The following is a 21,199-nucleotide window of genomic DNA, read 5'->3' on the forward strand; positions in this document are numbered from 1 at the left end:
TTCTCAGCTCAGGGGATGCCCACTGGAGGAAGGCATTATACGTCATGTACCAGAAAGTAACTGGATAGTGATAGTACCAATTAGTAGTACATACAAAAAACATTTCCCCCAGTCATACGTTGTAATCTACAGGGACAAATTAGGAGATACCTCACTTGACCCTTGTGGTTAGAGTGTCCTCCCTGAGACTGGGAGGTTGTTCGATCCCTGACCAAGTCATACCAAAGACTATAAAAAAGGTACCCGATACCTCCCTGCTTGGCACTCAGCATCAAGGGTTGGATTGGGAGTGAGTCCCTACATACCAGCGTCATGTCCAGGAGGTGTACTTGTACATCAAGCTGCCTCACGCTAAGGAATCAGGAGATAGGCTCCTGCCCTATGGGCCACTAGGGTCCAGAACCATTGGTTCTCAAGACCTAGAATACAGTATAGCTCCACATCATTGTAATGAGCAAGACAAATAAGTTACCGAAGTATGTTGTCTAAGTAATGTAAAACAGGGAAACTACAGTTCATATCCATTCAGGTAGGTGCTTTAATTGTTCAGTGACAGATCATTCTTATCATTCTGTTTTTCTATCAAAATCATCTTTCACATGATGACATATTTGTTAATCAGGAACCACCACATGAAGTAAACAAGACTTACACAAGGTTACTGGTATCCTCACACTATTTCCTCAATACAACATCATTGGTCACAGAGGTTTGGCAACAAATCAGCATTCAGTCAAAACCAGTTTCCACATATCACCTACCCTGTGTTTCTTTCACATACTGATCGGTCTGTATGTCTAGAGCAGTGGCAGCAAAACCACCATAATGTCAAAGCATAGAAAGCATAGAAAATCTTGAGGAAACAAAGTAAGTTGGCTCTTGTCATCACATAGATTATGGCAGAGGAAGCAACGTAAACAGAAGTGCTGAAATAAATAAATATTGACAGATGTGGCGCTGCTCCTGCCATGTTTACTGACTGCTAGTAAGACTAAAGGTCCTGGAGAGAGGGAGAGGGAGAGAGAGAGAGAGAGAGAGAGAGAAAGGGAGAGAGAAAGAGAGAGAGGGATTGAGTGAGAGGGAGAGAGAGAAAGGGAAAGAGAAAGGGAGAGAGAAATAGAGACAGGGATGGAGAGAGGGAGGGAGAGAGAGGGGGGGGCAGCAACAATGAGAGCCGTGAAGAGAGAGAGAGTGAAGGAGAGAGAGGGGAGAGAGAAAGGGAGAGAGAAGGAGAGAGAGAGGGGGAGAGGGAGAGAGAAAGAAGGGAAGAGAGGGAGAGCCTATAGTCAAATACAACACATGTCCAGAGGACTATTGGACTATTTTCTCCATTCCTAAGAACTACCAGGCACTTCTAGCAACTTCCTCAATTCATCCATTCCACATATACTGCATAATCTCATATATTTCTGATATAAAACACATATAAAAACCATGGGATACTGTATAAAACCTGGTAAGAGTAGGAAAAGTGACAAGCGACGCTGGACACAGACAAGATCTAGTATATATTGTAACAAAGGAATTCCTCCAGTCAGGTAAGTAGTCAAGAAGGAAAGGAGACAAGGAAAGAAGGAGCCAAGAAAAGAAGGTTACTCTGAGATTCTCAGAACCTCAGTAGGGTTCTGTGGCATGGTCGGTCGGTGAGATGCACCATGGGATATGTAGTTCATGGTCTTCAGGCAGACTGGTCGTTGTCGGGGGCAGCCGTGTCTACCACCGGGTGGGCGGAGAGCTGTGCGAGGAGCTCCTCGGATTGCAGGATATGATTGGTCCACTCCTGACACACCTCCTCCAAGGCTTGCCCCTCCCCTCCGAACTCTGGGGGGAGGATGGAGGAGGCGAAGAAGTCACTCAGAGAGTCCTCAAATTCGCTACCGTGCATGTGGATCTGGGAGGGAGGGAGGAATGGACAGAGAGAGGGAGGAAGAGAGGGAGGGACAGTTAGACAGAGGAATGGAGGGACAGTTAGACAGAGGAATGGAGGGAGGGACAGTTAGACAGAGGAAGAGAGGGTGGGTGGGTTGACAGGGAGAGGATGGGATGGAGGAGTAGCGCTCTGTGCACCAACAGAATCATTATCATCCCCTGGATCAGCTTGTCCTCTCTTCACCAAAAGATCAATGAGTACAAAACTGACCCCAGATCTGCATTATATGACAACTTCACCTTTCAGTCCCAGAATCCCACAGGAACAGGAAGGAGTCACTTACTCTCTGTTTGATCTTGTCCGGCAGGAAGGGTTTGATCATGCTGAAGACCGGGCGGAAGAACATTGGCTCGTTGATCAGGTGGATCCCCCGCACCTTCAGAGGAAACGAGTCCTGAGGAGACAGAACGCCAAGGTTACCTCAGAACAACATGTCCTCTTAGGCCCACAATCAGGCAATGCTTCAGAAAGAGAGACCCTCCAGCTTTTAACTACAGAAGGAGCAAGAGTGAGAGAGCTTAAAGACAGACAGAGAGAGAGAGACAGACAGAGAGAGAGAGAGAGAGAGAGAGAGAGAGAGGGAGGGAGAGTCCTGCAGAGAGAGCTTGAGAAAAAGAGGGAGAGACCCCTAGCCATCCCGTTCTTCCCTCTAGCTGGCCTTCCGTACCGTGAGCACAGACGAGATCTTCTTAGCGAGGGAGCGGTTGATCTGGAGGGCGTGGCCAAAGCACCAGCCCTGTAGGTCGAAGATCACCTTCAGGCCCCGCCTCTGGGTCTCCGTCTCGCGGACGATGAGCTCCGACGTGATGAGGCTGACGCGGAACACCTCGTAGGCGGAGAAGTTCTTTGTGTTCCACTGGCCTGAGGAGATGACCAATAGGATCAATACGTTAATTAACTAATCAACTAATCAGTTAACCAAATCAGCCAATAAATCAATGAAAACATCCTTATGGAAACTTCCTCTGATGTTTTTTTTTTTTCCAGTGACCTGGTCGCCAATATACAATCAATGTCATCATCATTAAATTAGCTGTGGAGACACCGTTATTAAAGGAAGCATGGTGCTGTCATAATGCATGGACCATCATATCTATATCCTCCACATACTTACATAAACAACAGCAACGCTAATCAACCACAGATGTACATTACAGATCTTGACCTGGAAAATAACTGTAGTATCCAGCCCTAACAGAGGAAGGCAATATTAATCAACCACAGATCTCTAGTGCAGTGCATCTGGAAAGTAGTCACTTTTCTTCCACATTTCGTTGTTACAGCCTTATTCCAAAATGGATTAAATTCATTTTTAAGCAGAGCAGCCGCTTCAATATGTGACACGTGTGTCTGTGTGTGTGTGTAGGTCTGTTCGCAGCATGAGATTTAGACCAATCAGGAGTCACCAATACCGCTGCACACCAGCACTAGAGGGCAGACGTCAGGAAAACATGGTTGGCTTCAGGCAGCTCTATCTCAATAGGTATAAATGTCACAGCTTAGATATTAACACCGTAGGAGTCAAACTTGCCCTGAAGCCACTCCTTTGTTGTCTTGGCCGTGTGCTCAGGTTTGATGTCCTGTTGGAAGGCTCAGAAGTTCATATAATTAGTAGGGTTAGAGGCATCGTTTTTTGTGCGTGGCTGTAAGCCAGCGCACCTAGTATAGCGTTTGTCCGGTTATCACTCCCTCCCTCCGTCACTCCGGACAATGTTGACCTGCATTTCTCTGTTGGCAAGAGGCAGTAGTCCCAGTCCCAGTAGTCCCAGCACACCAAAATAAATAAGGACACCAAAATCAACCCGCCAATCGCCACTGCACAAGTAGAGTAGTGGTGAAAACATTGGACTCCCACCCGGGAGATCGGGGTTCAAGACCCGATGGGGATGATTCTATGGGACTATACCCCAAACCTCCACACGTTCATCCTTTCACTCTAATCTTTTTATCCCTACCTTTGTCCAGAAACAGAAGTTGAACCAATTGCAGCAAAATAGCTAACGTTACAGGAATCATCAGTGTAACTGCTTTAGCCACTGACCGCTACCATTAATGTTATGGAAGCTGCTGCTAGTTGTTGTGAGCTCATGAGCTAACTGGCTATCCCGCTCTTATTGTGCTGGATTAGCATTGGAAGCATTGGAACTGATGTGTCCAAGCGACAAGACCTATCTTCATTTATCAGACATTATTTCATGTCATTTAAATTCACAGCTATTTCAGTGGCATGACTAGCTTCTGTCCTACCAGTCCTGAACAGAAACAAGCCAGCCACGCACATAAGCCAGGCTGGACCTGGCCTGGTTTTTAAATGCATCTCTCCAGTACAATATTTTATTAAATAGTAGCCTAACTGTGATCTAGTCCACACAGATAGTGGATAATAGCCGAAAAGAAAGAAAGGACATCAACTAGGGGCTCGTTGTGAGGTCTCTACCTTGATTACACTGTGACCTAGCGCTACCATACCGAATGACAGATGGAGGTTAAAGCCAACAGATGCAGTCTGAGGTGAATCTTCACTGAGCAGATTCTATACATCAGTGACAGGACATCAACGGTTCAGGGGCTCAGAGTGAGGTCTCACGGGCGAAGTCGCCAACTTTGACCCTGCGACCCTAGGTCTGTATATTCCTAAGATACTCCTTTATCAGGGCAGGCTTGTCATTTTTACACTGTGATCTAGCGCTACCATATCAAATTACATTACAATTTACTTGATTTCTTATCTTTATCTTTTATTGTGTTTTATATTCCATCTTATTTTTCCTGCTTTTTGTTTATTTTATGTAAATTTTTATGTGAATAAAATGCATGCCGTGCATGCACATTTCCAATATGGACATCTTGGGCAAATGGAAACATAGATTTTCTGATCTTTCCTCAAACAATACCCTTTCCAAAAATTTACAGCTTTGCAAATTCCCCCCAAAATCCGACAAAAGTTAAAATCAAAACATAATGAGCCTGACTAAATTGCCAGCACACATTTGTATCATGTGTTTGAGCTGAGAGACGTTAATTTGCTGTGCTAGCAACGCTCGCGCTTCGACAAGAAAATAGTGGACTTTGGACTCTGGACACTGGACAGTTGTTTCGTAGCGAGTTTCATTGTTCAAATAGAGTAGCTGACCCAATGTCTTTCCCCACAAAAAAGACATCACAAGAGACCATCAATCATCATCAACCTGTCATCAACCTGTCATCACCCCATGATTGGACTTTCCTCCCAACAAAGAGCTACAAACTGGTACCTTAGATAATGTTATTGTTTGTGTGTTTAGTGTTTTATATTAAAGTTGACGTTTTTTTGTTCCCCTGCTCCCTCTAGTTATTGGTTGTCCACTTTATGATAAGGCCATAGTATGGCTACTTGGTGAGGTGGCCAGCCCCTTTAGATTAGTTTGTTAGTCAAGTATAGTTAATATTTGTTTAGATACTACAGCCCCTTCAAATTGTAGCCTCGGTTACAGTAAACCCTCGCCCCAGCCTGATGTCCTGAGGGGTCTGGAGCAGGTTTTCATCAAGGATCTCTCTGTACATTGCTCTGTTCATCTTTCCCTCGATCTTGACTAGTCTCCCAGTTCCTGCCTCCCATTTCTACAGCATGATGCTGTCACCACCATGCTTTACTGTAGGGGTTAGCCAGGTGATGATACCACCATGCTTTACTGTAGGGATTAGCCAGGTGATGATACCACCATGCTTTATTGTAGGGGTTAGCCAGGTGATGAAACCACCATGCTTTACCGTAGCGGTTAGCCAGGTGATGATACCACCATGCTTTACCGTAGGGGTTAGCCAGGTGATGATACCACCATGCTTTACTGTAGGGGTTAGCCAGGTGATGATACCACCATGCTTTACTGTAGGGATTAGCCAGGTGATGATACCACCATGCTTTACTGTAGGGGTTAGCCAGGTGATGATACCACCATGCTTTACCGTAGCGGTTAGCCAGGTGATGATACCACCATGCTTTACCGTAGCGGTTAGCCAGGTGATGAGCACTGCCTGGTTTCCTCCAGATGGAACGCTTGGCATTCAGGCCAAAGAGTTTTGGTCTTGGTTTCATCAGACCAGAAAATCTTGTTTTTCGTGGTGTTAGAGTCCTTTAGATGCCTCTTGGGAAATTCTAAGCAGGATGTCATGCCTTTTACTGAGGAGAGGCTTCCGTCTGGCCACTCTACCATAAAGGCCTGATTGGTGGAGTGAGTGCTGCAGAGATGGTTGCTCTTCTGGAAGGTTCTCCCATCTCCACAGAGGAACGCTGGAGCTCTGTCAGAGTGACCACCGTGTTCTTGGTCACTTCACTGACCAAGGCCCTTCTCCCCTGATGGCTCAGTTTGGCCGGGCGGTAAGCTATAGGAAGAATCCTGGGGGTTCCAAACTTCTCCCATTTAAGAATGATGGAGACTGGGTAGCTTTCAGACACCACCTTGTTAGAGAGTGGATCAAGGCAGGGATGCCCGATTTATTTTATTCTTTGTTTTGAACATTTTATTCATAGTAATTTTGCATACATAATAAGAACAAACAGACAAGACATCCTGAAAGCAGGTACTAATAAGACAAGAGAAAAAAAAGAAGACATCACAATACAAAAACCTAACAAAAAAAACAAAAACAACAAAAAACAAAAAACCTAACAAAAAAAACAAAAAACAACAAAAAACATTAATTCATTAGGGCAGCACTCTCAGTAATTAGGGCCTGAGCACTGGCAGTGCGAGGCCCTATTGAATTTGTAAGGATTGTTATTCTCCTACCTTCTACCTTCTTTTTCTCCCCAAACAAATGCCTTTTTGGCAGCCTAAATATCGCTCAAAATGCATGAAACTTTGCAGATACGTCAGTCCCGGTGAAAATTTTGATATTTCATGGGTGATGAAAATGGGCGTGGCAAAATGTCTCAGGAGCGCCCCCTGGAAAATGTAAAATAGCGAGCCCCACCTTTCAGTTTGATGTAGGCGAACGAAATTCAGTGTGCATATGTAGTTCATCGAGACACACTAAAATGTATCTTGGAGCTATACCCAACATCCAACAGGAAGTCAGCCATTTTGCTCTTAATGTGCCACTTTTTCCTTGTTTTTACCATTTCCATGCGTCGTACTTTAATGAACTCCTCCTACGGATTTCATCCGATCAACTTCATATTCGGTCAGCTTCATCTTAAGACCTTTGTGATCAAAAGTTCAAAAAGTTTTTTTTAGTTTTCACCAAACACCCCTGCCGTGGCGCCCCGCCAAATTCCGACATTGTGCCATAAAACAGGAAGTCCTCATAACTCTTACATACATTATCCAATTTGCACCACATTGCTCACGCTTCATGAAGGTCGCATCCTGAACACATCTATGCATCGGTATTGAGTCAAACTTAAAGCGCCACCTACTGGTGAAACCACAAATGCCTTTTTGTGTCATACTATAATGCCGCCTACAGGTCAAGCAGGAAGTCATCATAACTCCTACATACATTGTCCGATTTACACAACATTTTTCACGCTTCATCAAGGTACCGTCCTGAACACATCTATGCGTCGGTATTGAGTCACGCTTAGAGCGCCACCTACTGGTGACAGGAAGTTTCTCTCAGTACTGGACACCGAAATAGCACACCCTTTAACGGCGCCACACCCCGACACGCATGGGGTGCGAGGGCCCGCTCACTGCTGCTAGCAGCCCTAGTATCTTATTGTGTTCACTGCCAGTCCACAAAAGGGTAGAAGGGCGCATCGTACAAAGAAAAGAGGTGGTCTATTGGTCTCTGATGTGTTGTAACACCGAGTTCCATATTCTGAAGAACCTCTTAGGGTCACCAGACAGTTCGTATCTCAATCTTGTAATGCCCACCAATCATGTAAAATGCCCACCAATTCAGTTAACCAAGTCTCAAATTAAGGGGGTTTGGGGTTGGATTTTTCAAAATGCATCTCTTGGCAGTAATCATCCCATATACCAAGTCTGAGCGGGCACTGTGGTCTAACTTTTCCACAGTAGTGGAGAACCCGAGTAGAGCAGTGTCAGGGTCAGGGGTTAAAGTGAGATCAAAAACAGTAGAGTACCACTGAAATATGAGACACCAAAAGTTATGGATGTTTGGACAGGTCCAAAACTGGTGAGCAAGGGTACCCTCGGCACTCTTCTTGCACTTATTGCATAAAGGTGAAAGATCAGGGAATATTCTGTGCAGCTTTAGCCTTAGAGTAATGAAGTCTATGTATTACTTTGATTGGGATCAGTTGGAGTCTGGCATTAACAGAGCAGGATTTCATTCCTTTTAGTGCCTCATCCCAGATATCATTGTCAATGTCAAAGTTTAGTTCTCCCTCCTAGGTTTGTTTTATATTAGTAGATGTTGTAGTAGATTAGTAGATGTGTCTGATACTAGATTTTGCGCTTGTGGGGAGCCCAGCAGAAGCCTGAACAAAAGTAATTCACCCTCAGGCACGGACTCAAAAGATGAAACATTTTGCCAGACATAGTTTCTTAACTGAAAATACCTGAAGAATTGTGTTTTAGACAATGAAAATTTGGTTTGCAACTGTTCAAAAGAGGGAAAGTGTCCATTTATATAGAGGTCTCTTATAGTGACTATACCCTTCCGGCTCCATTCTCTAAAGACAGTATCTGTAAGAGAAGGCAGGAAGGCATGGTTGTGCCAAATTGGGGTGTGCAAGATGTGTTTGGAAGCTCGCAAGATTTTCTGATTTGATTCCAGATCCTCTGAGCATTGGACAGGATGAAATGATCTTTCCTAAAAGCAGTAGAAGGTCTAGGTGATGAAAAGAGGAGAGCAGGGAGAGAACATTAGCTGCCCAGTAGCTTGCAAAAAGCAAGGTAACCCCGGCCTCCCCGTTCCCTTAACTTTTGAAGGTGTGTTTTTGAGATTCTGTGTGCTTTAAATCCCCAGATGGAAGGCATAATGATAGAATCAATTAATTTAAAGAAAGATTTAGGGATGAAAATGGGGAGATTCTGGAATAAATACAGAAATCGTGGCAAGGAAACCATTTAAACAGCATTCACATGGCAAATCAAGGAGAGAGGTAATGTTCTCCATTTCTCTATGTTCTCCTTAAGTTTCTCCAATTTTTCAATAAAGTTGTTTTTAAAGAGGGCCTTTGGTTTTTGGAATATTTTAATACCCAGATATTTTCTACTGTCAGAGGTTATTTTGAACTGTGTGGTGTTCAGAAACAATGAATCCAGATCAGCTGATATTGACATAAGGTCACTTTTCTGCCAGTTTATAGTATAACCTGAGACCTCTCCAAAGGAGTTAATAAACTGGAGTAGGTGTGGGATTGACTGTTTGGGTTCAGATACAAAAAGGGTAATGTCATCCGCATATAAGGAAATCTTATGATCAACCCCACCTAGCGCTATCGGTTTAATGAGGTCATGCCTCATTATGCTGATTGCCAGGGGTTCAATGGCTAATGCAAAGAGTAGTGATGAGAGAGAACCGCCCTGGCGCCTACCCCTCTGAAGGGGAATGGGGGATGATCTATCCTGATTTGTGAGGACAGAGGCCGTGGGTTGGGCATACAGTAAACACACTCAGGAAATAAAAGTGGTACCAAGACCAAACTCTTCCAGAACCCTTAATAGATACCCCCATTCAACTTGATCAAATGCTTTTTCTGCATCAAGACATAGAATGGCCTGCTTAGAGGACCTGTTAAAGGTATTGTAGTGATCCTGACCACCAGTCAGGAACGAGGTGGACTGTCAAGTGCACCAAGGGCTGGCACATTAGGCCCAAGAGTCAGACATGAGAGACGAGAGGCCTACAGTGGCAGATCCGGCCCAAGCACCTGGGACAGGCCGGAAAGGTGGTAATAAATATTGTAAGCGGATCCCTCTAAAAAACGGATGGATGGATGAATAATGAATTGTCCACACACACACTGAACTGACAAGGGGCCCAGCTAACTCTGGGAAAGTGATAAGCAACCTCCATGAGCAACCTGATGAGGAGAGGGAGGAGAGAAGGACTGTGTTAATCCGAAGAGACGTGACGTCAACACCCTGCCCTCCTGGAAGGGGGTTCAAAAAACAGCTCGCGAGGAGGGAGAGGCACTTCTTTCCATCAACAGAGGAATGGAGGAAGTCAAAACTTATTTTCCATCATCAGAGGAATGGAGGAAGTCAGACCTCTTTTTCCACCAACAGAGGAATGGAGGAAGTCATCAGCTGGAGACCTAGGAACTATTCTCTGGTGGTGAGTGGAAGCGGAAGGTGATGAGGTTCTATAAGCCGTGGTAGGGACTTCACATAATAAGTCATCACCATGAAATCATTCAGCTAATAGCCTACTCTTCAACAGGTATGATACATAATATCCATAACTCTCCTAACATTGAAAAAAGAAAACCTATTTGGAATGAAACCGGTCTGGTCTGTGTGCATGATTCTATACATTTATTCAGCCTATTTGCCAATATTTCAGTGAAAATCCAGAGGTCCAGATTAAGCATGGAGATTGGCCGGTATGGGGACGGGTCAGTATCTTCTCTGTCCTGTTTCAGCAAGAGAGAAATATTTGCATCATAGAGTGTTGGTGGCAGCTTTTTGGATTTAATTGAGTGAGAGAGCTTCCTATGTAAGATTGTGGTAATTTGACCTACACATTTCTTATAAAGCTCAATACTGAAACCATCTGGGCCAGGGCTCTCGCCATTCTGCATTGATTTAATAAAGTCCATGATTATTGCTGGAGACAGTTCCAAGTTTAGGGCCTCTCAAGTGGCACTGTCTAGTTTTGGTATGTTTGTTTTGTATCTGTCTCTGGAGCAGGCTCACGTGCCTACCCATAATGCTGCTTCCCAGTTCTCTTTTAGTCCTGTGTCTCCTAGTGTGGTTCTTGAAGCTCTCCTAGCCATTGATCCCAAGAAATCCACTGGTGAAGATAACCTGGATCCTTTCTTTCTCCAGTTATCTGCCCCTTTAATTGCTGAGCACATATCACATATTTTTAATCTGTCTATGTCTTCTTGTGTTGTCCCTAGAGTTTGGAAAACTGCGCAAGTTCTCCCATTGCATTAAAGCGGTGAAAAGAATGACCCTAATAACTATAGGCCAATATCTAGGCTGTCTTGTTTGGCTAAAATGCTGGAGTCAGTTGTAAATTGTCAACTCAAAGATTTTCTCTCACACCACTCCATTTTATCTTTGCACCAATCTGGTTTTAGAGCCAACCATAGCACTATCTCAGCCATCACTTTGGTTACAGATAATATAGTTTCTTCCTTAGATAAAATAAAACATTGTGCTGCCCTGTTTATTGATCTGTCTAAGGCCTTTGACACTGTTGACCATCCTTTACTGTTAAATCGATTATGTAGCATTGGCCTACAGTAGATGGAAATACATGTAACTGGTTCCAGAATTATTTATCTGATAGATCTCAATGTGTGAAGTTAGGGGGTGCCAAGTCGGACCTTTTGCCTATAACTAAAGGTGTTCCTCAGGGGTCAATTTTAGGTCCTGTGCTATTTACCATTTACATCAATGATATTGTATCCTCGGTTAGTGGTTGTCAATTTCATCTTTATGCTGATGATACCATTCTGTATTGTGTTGCTGACTCTGCGGAATTAGCTATTGAAAAATTGCAACTTTCTTTTAATGCTGTTCAAGATGCTCTTGTGTCTCTCAAGTTAGTTCTTAACGAGAACAAAACCAAATGTATGTTGTTCTCTAGGGCAAGAGATCTTGACCATAATAGTCTGCGCATAACTGCTGCAAATGGATCCTTTATCGAGAGAGTTTCAGAATATAAATATCTGGGCATTTGGCTCGATGATAAATTAACATTCAAATTTCATATTGATAATCTTGTGACCAAACTACGGCAGAAAATTGGCTTCTTATATAGGAACAGAACTAGCTTTCCAATGCTTTGTAGAAAGAGGATTATCGAAGCAGTCTTTTTATCTGTCCTGGACTATGGTGATGTAGTCTATAGACATGCCTCTGCTTCTACTCTCAGATCTTTAGACACTGTCTACCACTCAGCTCTTAGATTCATTACAGGAGATAGCTATAACATGCATCATTGCTCCCTGTATGAAAAGGTTGGCTGGCCGTCCCTTTCTATGAGACGTGAGAAACATTGGTTTTTATTTATTTTTAAAGCTCTTATTGGTAAGCAACCACCTTATATTACTTTTATGCTGGATTGGAACTCTGGGTCTTTTCTAACCCGTTCCAGTGAGGTGCTCCTGCTCAAGGTTCCCAGAGCTCGTTCCAACCTAGGAATGACTGCTTTTACTGTCAGTGCTCCAAACTCCTGGAATGCCCTCCAAAGCACTTTTAAAATGGCTACCCTCCCTTCGTTTGGTCATTTTAGAACTATGGTTTCTGAATTTTGCACATCTTACTGTAATTGTTTTTAGCTGTATTTCTTGTTCTGTTCTTATTTATTTTAACTTATTTTACTCTATTTTCATGTTGTGCTTTTAGTGTTATTATTGCCTTACCTCTGTTTTATTCATGTTTTATCTTTGTACTATTTTATCTCTTTTACTCGTCGTCACTGTAAATGAGGGCAACCTCAGTGTCCTTCGAGTTTAAATAAAGGTTATTGAATTGAAATAAAAATAAAAACTAGACTTTACAAAAAAACAATAACTAACTAAAACTGCATTGTGTGTTTACAAAACTAACTAAAATAAACTAAAATTATAGAGAAAATGTCCTTAGTTTTAGTCTTTTTCATTTCATACATAAGCCTAGTATTTTGGGTGGATATTCAATCAATCAATCAATCAATCAAAGCTTTATTTATATAGCGCATTTCATACCCAGAGGCAACACAATGCGCTTTACAGAGAACAAGGGAGGTGGGCAGACATCCCACCCCTACATATTCCAGAGGGAAGCAAAAAAACAGTAATCACCAGGGGGCCAGATAAGTGAGCTGTAAAAATTCTTCCCTGACCCCTCTCAACGAGGCGATCGAGCAAGCTCCTGGAGAATGTTTGTCTACCGGCTAAGAACATTTATAGAGCAATAAATAACATTAAATTACATTTTCAGAGTAAGAGAGGCTAATAACATCATAGGAGAGACATGGCAAACATTGGTGTATGTCTGTGTGTGCATAAATGTGCCTGGGCCCAGATAGAGGCAGGGGTTGGGGTAGGGTGGGGGGTAGGAAAAGGATACGGACCCGGGTTAGGGTGAGGGGAAGGGGATCTGAGCCCATATTAAATCTATCCTCCATCTTTTTTAGCTGTGCCCCTGCGCAGAAGTAACCTGACGTGGTCCAGATGGTTTGTTTCACACGGAGTGAAACAAAGTGAGCTCACGAGATCAGGATTATCTGAGGCTAGCACAGAAGAAAAAAAAAAACTAAAACTAATACTGAAACTAATAAAAACTAAACTAAAACTAAGCATTTTCAAAAAATAAAAACTAAACTAAACTAGCAAACCTGCTTTAAAACTAATCAAAACTAAATTGAAATTGATAACAAAAAGTTAAAACGATATAAAAATAAAAACTAATGAAAAAAGCAAAACTATTATAACCCTGGCTCAGAGTCAGTCTCCTGCAAACGTTCCTCTCGTGATTTCTTTAAAGATGCTTCATATGCAATATGGCCTCGCATGACAACTTTGAACGTTTCCAACAAAGTGGAGTCTGAGACGTCTAAAGTGTTGTTGGTCTCTAAAAATTGGGCGATTTTTCCAGATATATGCCTACAAAAAGTTTCATCGTTGAGCAAAGATGGACGTAGTCTTCATGAAAAGCATTGCCTAACAGTTTTAAAATCAAGAATAATCGAGGTTGGAGCATGATCCGAAATCAAAATGTTGTGATATTTAGTATTTTTTACATTGGGTATGAGCCTTGCGTCTAATTTTAAAAAATCAATACGGGAGCATGATTTAGCCTATATCTTTTGGAGAAAAAACAATATTCTCTGTCTGAAGTGAAGACATGTGAATACTTTCCGGATGCACTGTATATAGATACACTGTCTAATAGAAGGGCCTGACTAATAATAGCACAGATCTCTTTACCTATCCTGTAGATGAGCACCCTGCTCCCGCTGTGGTCGCGGTCGGCCAGCACGCCATGGTACTGGTTCTGGAGCAGCCCCAGGACGGAGGAGGGGTGCAGGTTGGCACTGATCTCTGGACACTCCCTTCGCCAGCGCTGGTAGTTCACCAGCAGCTACCAGGGTGGGAGAGAGGGAGAGAGAGAGAGGAGAGAAGGAAAGAGAAGGGGGGGTAGAGAGAGAGGAGGGAAAGAGGAAAGGAGAGAAAAAAATAGCAAAGAGAGCAAGAGCTGATCACTATAGTATACACACTATCAGATATAGCTGATCACTAGTATACACACTATCAGATTTGCTCCCAAATCACGGACGTTGATCCCTTTCTTGCTACTAACTCACTGACCTCGTTTTCGCTCATTTTTTCACTACTCACGGCTGCAGGTACTCTTGTGACACTTGTCTTGACCTACTGCTATCTGTCTTCTCAGTGAAATTGCTGCGCACAGCGTAGCCTACTCAGCGGGAACACATGTGATTCGTCAGACAGCATAAGTGCCTGTGATTCGTCCGTGTCCTAGCACACTCAATTCAAAGAAAAATTATTAATCACATTAATTGCGGCCTTTTGCGATTAGTTAATCGTGGAGGTCATAATCGCGATTTCAATTAATTCATGATTAATTGTGCAGCACATTGTGCATTGTGATACACACTATCAGATAGAGCTGATCACTAGTATACACACTATCAGAGCTGATCACTATAGTAGGCTATACATACTATCAGATAGAGCTGATCACTATAGTATACACACTATCAGATAGAGCTGATCACTATAGTATACACACTATAAGATAGAGCTGATCACTAGATACACAGTATTGGATAGAGCTGATCACTCGTATACACACTATCAAATAGAGCTGATAACTTTAATATCCACAATATCAGATATATCTGATCACTATAGTAGCCTATACACACTATCAGACAGAGTTGGAAAGATCAAACTATTTCTGCACCTTCCAGCCACTTCTCGAGGTCCTCAACACACCTACAGTTGTCTCCACACAATTACATCTGGCTTTTGCTGTGTATCCCAGCATACTGTACGCCTGTCCACATCAGTTCTGAGAGGCCTACCTCTGGACCAGTGACCAGGAGGACACAGGGTACACAGCACTGACATTCAGCTCAGATAGCCTGCAGACATGGCCACTGTCAGGGGCATAGCACTGCCTAGCACACTGGTCAACTTTACGCACGCAAACATTCATTTGGATTTAAAGAACTCAACTAGGCTATTATATAGGCTAGGCGTACACGACTGTAAATAGATTTCGATCTTTATTCATGATTTTAAAAGTTTATGAATGGACAAGTGTCTTCTGTGTATAAAATCCATGGTACCTATATGTTTATAAACATACAGGCCCATCTATACCAAAATAAATTTGTTTCCACCCCCCTCAGACCTGTGTAAATAAAGAACTGTCCCGCTTGTGCAGAGTTGGCACTGCCCCAACTCCTCCTCAATGACTACAGTCCTTGTTTTTCTGTGCGCAACCAATGAAATACATCCCAAATCCGCAACGAGTACAAACCTTCAATGACAGCTCCACATCAAAGTCTCTAGCTCTCAGAAACCGGATTAAAACGCTGTCCGATAAGTCTAGCGCGCGCTGGGGGTCGATGTCTCTCTGCGCCCACTGTCTCAATTTCACTAAATAAGGCTGGACGAAGTCAGAGTCGTCTGGCAAATCGTTCAGTTGTCCCACGTATGCAGTCTCATCTTCGGTCTTCATGTCGGGAATGGATCACATTGCACTCCCGGCAGAGACAAAACAAGTAGGCTGGTATTTACGTAAAAGGAAATGGACACACGTCCTCCGATGCAATCAGTTTACCGGTTTCACACAACACGCTCACTTCTGGTCAACTTGGCAAACCTCCTGTAGCCCTACGGCCGTCAATAAACAAACGACTGAATCACTGCAAACTGAATAGATAGCCTATCCTCGAGGAACAGAAAGTTGAATGTAGCCTAATACATAAACTCAAATAACTGAGAGAAGAATTGGCCTATGCACGCTACATTGCCAAAGTGTAGCCTAATTATGTGACGGTTGAATCATTGTATTTTAATTTCCTTGAAAATAAAATGTTGTAGGCCTCTTCATATTGTTGAGTTGAAACAAAAGACAGCCCAGAATGAGGGTGTGCAGCTCTACCTTGTTAATAGCCTAGCTTTAACACGCTCTGAAATACTCTATTCTGATTGGACAACCCATACATTCTAGGGTCAATTATTAATTGACCGACGCTAAATTCAACGGAGCAATATTGACCGCTGTCTAGGCGCGTGAACACCGTCCGACCAGTTGTTATTTAGTTCGCTCGAAGAAAGTGTAACTTTAGGCTACTAGGCTATCATGATGATTGCAACATTGTTTGCAACACTGGGGCGTCTAGCTCGTATGAAGCTGGCCTATGTGGGCCACGCAGACGAGATCAATTCGGCTGTCAACTTCCACGTCCCCAACATCCCATTTAGCCCGTCAAACTTCACTAATAAAGGCATGGTAGGCTATGCGCTTTGGTCCAGAACAGAATGCCCTCGTTATATTTTTTGGCAATTCTCATTAAATCCCGACAGCATAGGCTATAGCCTAACTCATTTGAGGCCCGTTCTATAGAACCCCTTTCAGGAAGGGGTAAATGCAAGGAAATAGACCTATGTCTGGAGAGGCAATGTCTTTCTATTTTCTAGGAAACAACGACTCAAACTTCACATAGGCCTAGACATTGGCAACGTGTTATGTAGCATAGGAATAAGCCAACTCTTCAGATACTTCTGTTGGTTAATTATTTACCCTGTTAATTCTCAACATTCTCAATATTCAGAGAGCACAATAAATGTGACCTTTGAATCGAGTCTAGAACTTGTGAGTTTGGAGATCGCAGCTTCAGTTTAATTTTTCAAGAGACCAGAGCACCACCTGCTGGTTTCTGCCTGCGCAAATCCTCTCCTTATAAATGACAGAAGCTATCCACGGCTGTTTGAAAACCCTTAAAAACACGTCCTTTCATGAAAAATCAGATTAGATATGAAGGGAATGGGGTTGTGCAGAGGAATACATGTTTTTTCGCTATCCAGTTAGATCAGATGGTGTCTCAGGGATGGGGGCAGGAGGCCCACGTATTTGGAACTCCTTTTCAGGGGCTTTTGGCTGGGCCGGGTCTCGATTAAAATCTAGAGGAAACCGCATTTTAGCTGCCGTAGCTCCCAGACTTTGGAACACGATTCTCCAACGTGTCAGATCAGATGGTTCTGTTGAAAGTTTTAAGCAGCGCCTTGAAAATCTATTTACATGTTGGTATTTTCATACATGACATCAGTGTCATCGTCTATATATGTCTCAAGTATAGTTTTTTTGTTTACTTTCTTTGTTTTTATTAATCTTGTTTTGTTTATTTATTTCTCAATCAGTGAAGCATTTTGTCAGTTTCAAAAAGTGCTATAATAAAGGCTGACTTAATGTTGTAGGCTACTTTGGCAGCCATCTTATCAACTTTCATTTTGTGATGGACTTCCTCTTGAATAAAGAGCAATACCAAGACGTCCCTTTAATAAAGAGCAATACCAAGACTTCCCTTTAATAAAGAGCAATACCAAGACTTCCCTTTAATAAAGAGCAATACCAAGGTTTATGTTTGACCTTATCTTTTTTTAAACTCAAAAACAGTGTAACAGGGGGATGGAGACAAGCACCTCTAGTGGCACTGAAACGCCACTACATGAGGAACACTCCTCGAACCTGGTTACCCTTCAGCCCAGGGCTACAGGGGAGCATGGTACATACATACATGATGGCCAACATGTCCCAAACCGAGCAGAAACATGCTAACTGCAAAACACGTATCAGACCCAGGTCAAAGTTCATTGTCCATACAGTCCTTTCACTGTGTAAGAGGGGTGGTTGATCAAGAGTCCTCAAGGAAAAAGAAGCAAGCTAATGTTTTACTAACGACCTAGGAGAGTTTTGTTTTGGTCCAGGCTTTTGGTACAGTAGATTCCACTCTCTTCATCGGAGTGACAACTCGGTGTGAGTCTATGATCCAATGAGAGTCGAAGGGGGGCGGGTCCTGTGTAACCCCAACTTCTGTTGTTTTCCCAGATCCACTGGAAAACAAGTTGTGTGTTTGTGTGTGTGTGTGTGTCTAAGACTGAGTGGAATGGGCACATCTATTTACAGTGTTCATCAGTGTGTGTATATGTGTGTGTGTGTGTGTGTGTGTGCGTGCGTGCGAGCGAGCGAGAGACTCCAACACCCTCCTCTCACCAGGGGGTATAAAGAGGGTAGAGGAATGTAACAAACACGGTAGAGATATTCTCTCCTTCCCCCTCATCATCCTTCACAGCCGATACGGAGTCCCGTCTCCACGCCTGGGGGTCCCAACACACAGCAACAGGGGGGTCTTTAACTACGCACGTCACATAACTATTACACACAGGTTGACGCAGCGAGAGGCGGGGGACCCAAGGCTTCGGGAGGCTCAGACCTGTCCTCACCCTCCATCACATCCTGGGACTCCGTCTCCACCAACATGGCTATGCTTCACTTACAGTAATTATCTCATACTGTAGTTTTCCAACAAACTATTCACATACGCACCTGTATAATCAGATGACGTGGCACTTTTTTTGTTTGTAAAGTGACGTATATTTGTGTGGGCTGGCCTTCTGAGGGTCAGTGAAGACAGACTGGCGCTACCCAGGGGCAGTGTGGTCCCCCCTCCCTCCTCTGACTCAAACCAGACACGAGTGGACACTGCATTTAGTCTATAACCAGTAGCAGCTTTGCTGACCGGTGTCGGAATGGCAGCTGCCTGGTCAGGGCATCTGGGACTCGGACATACCACATGTATAGCTACTGTATTATTGCTAACAAACACATCCAGCGCCCTCCAATCAAGTCTATATGGACGTGGAGGAGGTCTGATACCAAGCTGAGCCTGGCTAGGAGGGAGATGAGCCCCTCATACAAACCTGGTTCTCCGTTTCATCATCGCTGTTCGACTCTTGGTTAGGTGCTGCAGTAAGTGTGTGTGTTTGGCGGGTCTCTCGGGCGATGGACCGGTTCGGAACATGCCAGAACCAGAAGATAGCGTCCCTAAAGCCACCGCAAACCAGAAGATAACGTCCCTAAAGCCACCGCAAACCAGAAGCGCTGGCAGGGGGGCGTGGGTGAGGGACAGGGAGGCGGAGGGGTGTGGGTGGAGGTAGCACATGGACAGAGGTTTACCCTGTACTCAGTAAGAATAAAACACAACGCTTTGGCCTTAACAGGGAATGAAGAGGTTATGATGGGATGTCCTATCAGGAGCCAGCACAGCGGTCTCCTTAGAAACGGCGGGGAATCACACATCACCTTGTTTTGGATGGAATTACAAGGAGAGCATTAGAACAAGAACAAAAGCCAAACAGGGTCCATGGAAGAATAGAGGACACCTTGTAAAAATCTTCATTTGGATGGAATGATGTTGATTTCTGCTATTGAGGAATTATTGGTGATATAGTTTAAGGATGCCAAGAAAGTGCCTGACTTTTTATAACTTCTGTAAAGAAAAAAAAAAAAGCTGCTAAAAAGGATGCACGCCACGTCCAGGAAGTGGGCGACAGAGTGCGGAAGGTGCTGGCCAGCAGATTGACTGACAAGGTGAACGGGCCAATCCTGTCACGCGGCACGGCGATAGCCTCGCGGGATTGGGCGGTTGGCGTCCATGTTGCAACCTGGGGCAGCAAATCTCAGCTCTCACTGGAATGTTCCGGATATTCGCCCACTTCTGTGAGGAGAGAGGACATAAAAACAGCAGCCTGCACCCTGCCTGCTCAAACCCACTGAAGCTTAGCGAGGTCCTGCTTTAAGAAAACACTACTTTAAAAAGCAAGTAAAAGAGAGTTTGGCATTAAGTGAACGTAATCCTACAGTTAACCATTTCAGGTTTCAAGATGTGAGGGGAGGAGGGGCGGGGCTTGGAGGAGGGGCGGGGCTTGTTTTGAGGGAGTGGTTCAGTCGGAGCCTCCTGAGGGACTCTGAACAGATATGAGGCATCATGAAAGCCTGGTCTTCTAACTCCTCCATTAAAACAACCGTCCCACCTTCCTTCCCGGCAGATCCTGGACCAGCTCTCAGAGGGCGACCGTAGCGACCGTTTCAGAGGTGAACCAACACACGTCTAAAAACATTTAGAAAAACAACCTTTCACCCCTGAAACCGCCAGGAACCTCCCTCTCTCACATAAATAACCACTTACATTCTACGAAAAAAAAAAAAAATGGAGGTTTTCTTTAGTCATGGACTTGAGCACAGGGAGAAGGGCGGCCATTTTGAGCGATGTTAACATCTTCATCATCATCATCATCATCAGTACATATCAGTAGACAGAGAGGAGCCCGGAGGTCTTTTTCCCGCAGTCTGGTAGGAGCTGTGTTTGATGAGGAGTCTCAGCGGTCAGCTACGTCTCAGCTGGTCATCCAGTCTGAAGACAGGCTCCTGACATTCACACGGATGTTAACTCACCGCCCCCCCCCCAGACAAAAAAAAGAGAAGTGGTTTAAAGGTGACTGTTTCAAAAAGTGTGTTTGGTGCGGAATGGATCGTGTGTGTGTATGTGTGTGTGTGCGATCTGCATTTCTCAGTTCCTAATTCAGTTCCTCTTGTCTACGCATCAATTAATTGTCTCCGCATTGTGTGTGTGTGTGTGTGTGTGTGTGTGCGTGTGCATGTGTGTTCAGTTTAAGCATGTAAGGTGCAGGTAGGCAGCTCTGTGATGGATTGATTGATTGATTGATTGGAGAAGCTGACGAAGCGTTTGATCAGCCAATCAGACGGCTGATAAGATTGTGGAGGGGGCGTGTCCCTAGGAAGGGCGCGGTCCTTTAAACAGATTCTGAACCCAGGCGATGGGTTTGGCCTGATGTCAGGAGTCGTCGTCTGTGTCCTCGATTAGGACCTTGGTGTCCCGGGTCTTGGACCTGCAGAGGAGGTGGAGAGAGAGAGAGGGAGGGAGGGAGGGAGGGAGAGAGAGAGGGGGAGAGAGGGAGAGAAGGAGAGAGAGAGAGAGAGAGAGGGAGAGAGAGAGGGAGAGAGAGGAGAGAGAGAGAAAGAGAGAGAGAGAGAGGGAGAGAGAGGGAGAGAGGAGAGAGAGAGGGTGGAGAGGAAGAGGGGACAGAGAGAAGAGGAGAAG

The 21,199-nt window shown here is 44.1% G+C and overlaps 2 protein-coding genes across 2 annotated transcripts in view; both read right to left on the minus strand.

The window, feature by feature from the left end:
- Positions 1 to 520: 520 nt before the first annotated feature.
- On the minus strand, positions 521 to 16,170 carry ttpa (tocopherol (alpha) transfer protein). The gene is made up of 5 exons (XM_084446797.1): positions 15,553 to 16,170; positions 13,971 to 14,124; positions 2,598 to 2,791; positions 2,214 to 2,324; positions 521 to 1,891 (listed from the first exon to the last, which is right to left on the minus strand). Exons 1-5 carry the CDS (start codon positions 15,751 to 15,753, stop codon positions 1,679 to 1,681), a joined length of 873 nt encoding a protein of 290 aa, XP_084302923.1. The 5' UTR covers positions 15,754 to 16,170; the 3' UTR covers positions 521 to 1,678.
- A 3,449-nt stretch (positions 16,171 to 19,619) lies between these two features.
- The window catches only part of LOC311315695 (xenotropic and polytropic retrovirus receptor 1 homolog), a 27,871-nt gene continuing 26,291 nt past the window's right edge, over positions 19,620 to 21,199 (minus strand). Inside the window, exon 14 of the mRNA XM_084446399.1 lies at positions 19,620 to 20,987. Within this exon, the coding sequence (XP_084302525.1) occupies positions 20,933 to 20,987 (55 nt within the window). The 3' untranslated portion in view covers positions 19,620 to 20,932. The remainder of the gene's footprint in view (positions 20,988 to 21,199) is intronic.

This window comes from Borostomias antarcticus, assembly GCF_949987555.1.
Source record: "Borostomias antarcticus genome assembly, chromosome: 12".
Taxonomy (NCBI): Eukaryota; Metazoa; Chordata; class Actinopteri; order Stomiiformes; family Stomiidae; genus Borostomias; species Borostomias antarcticus.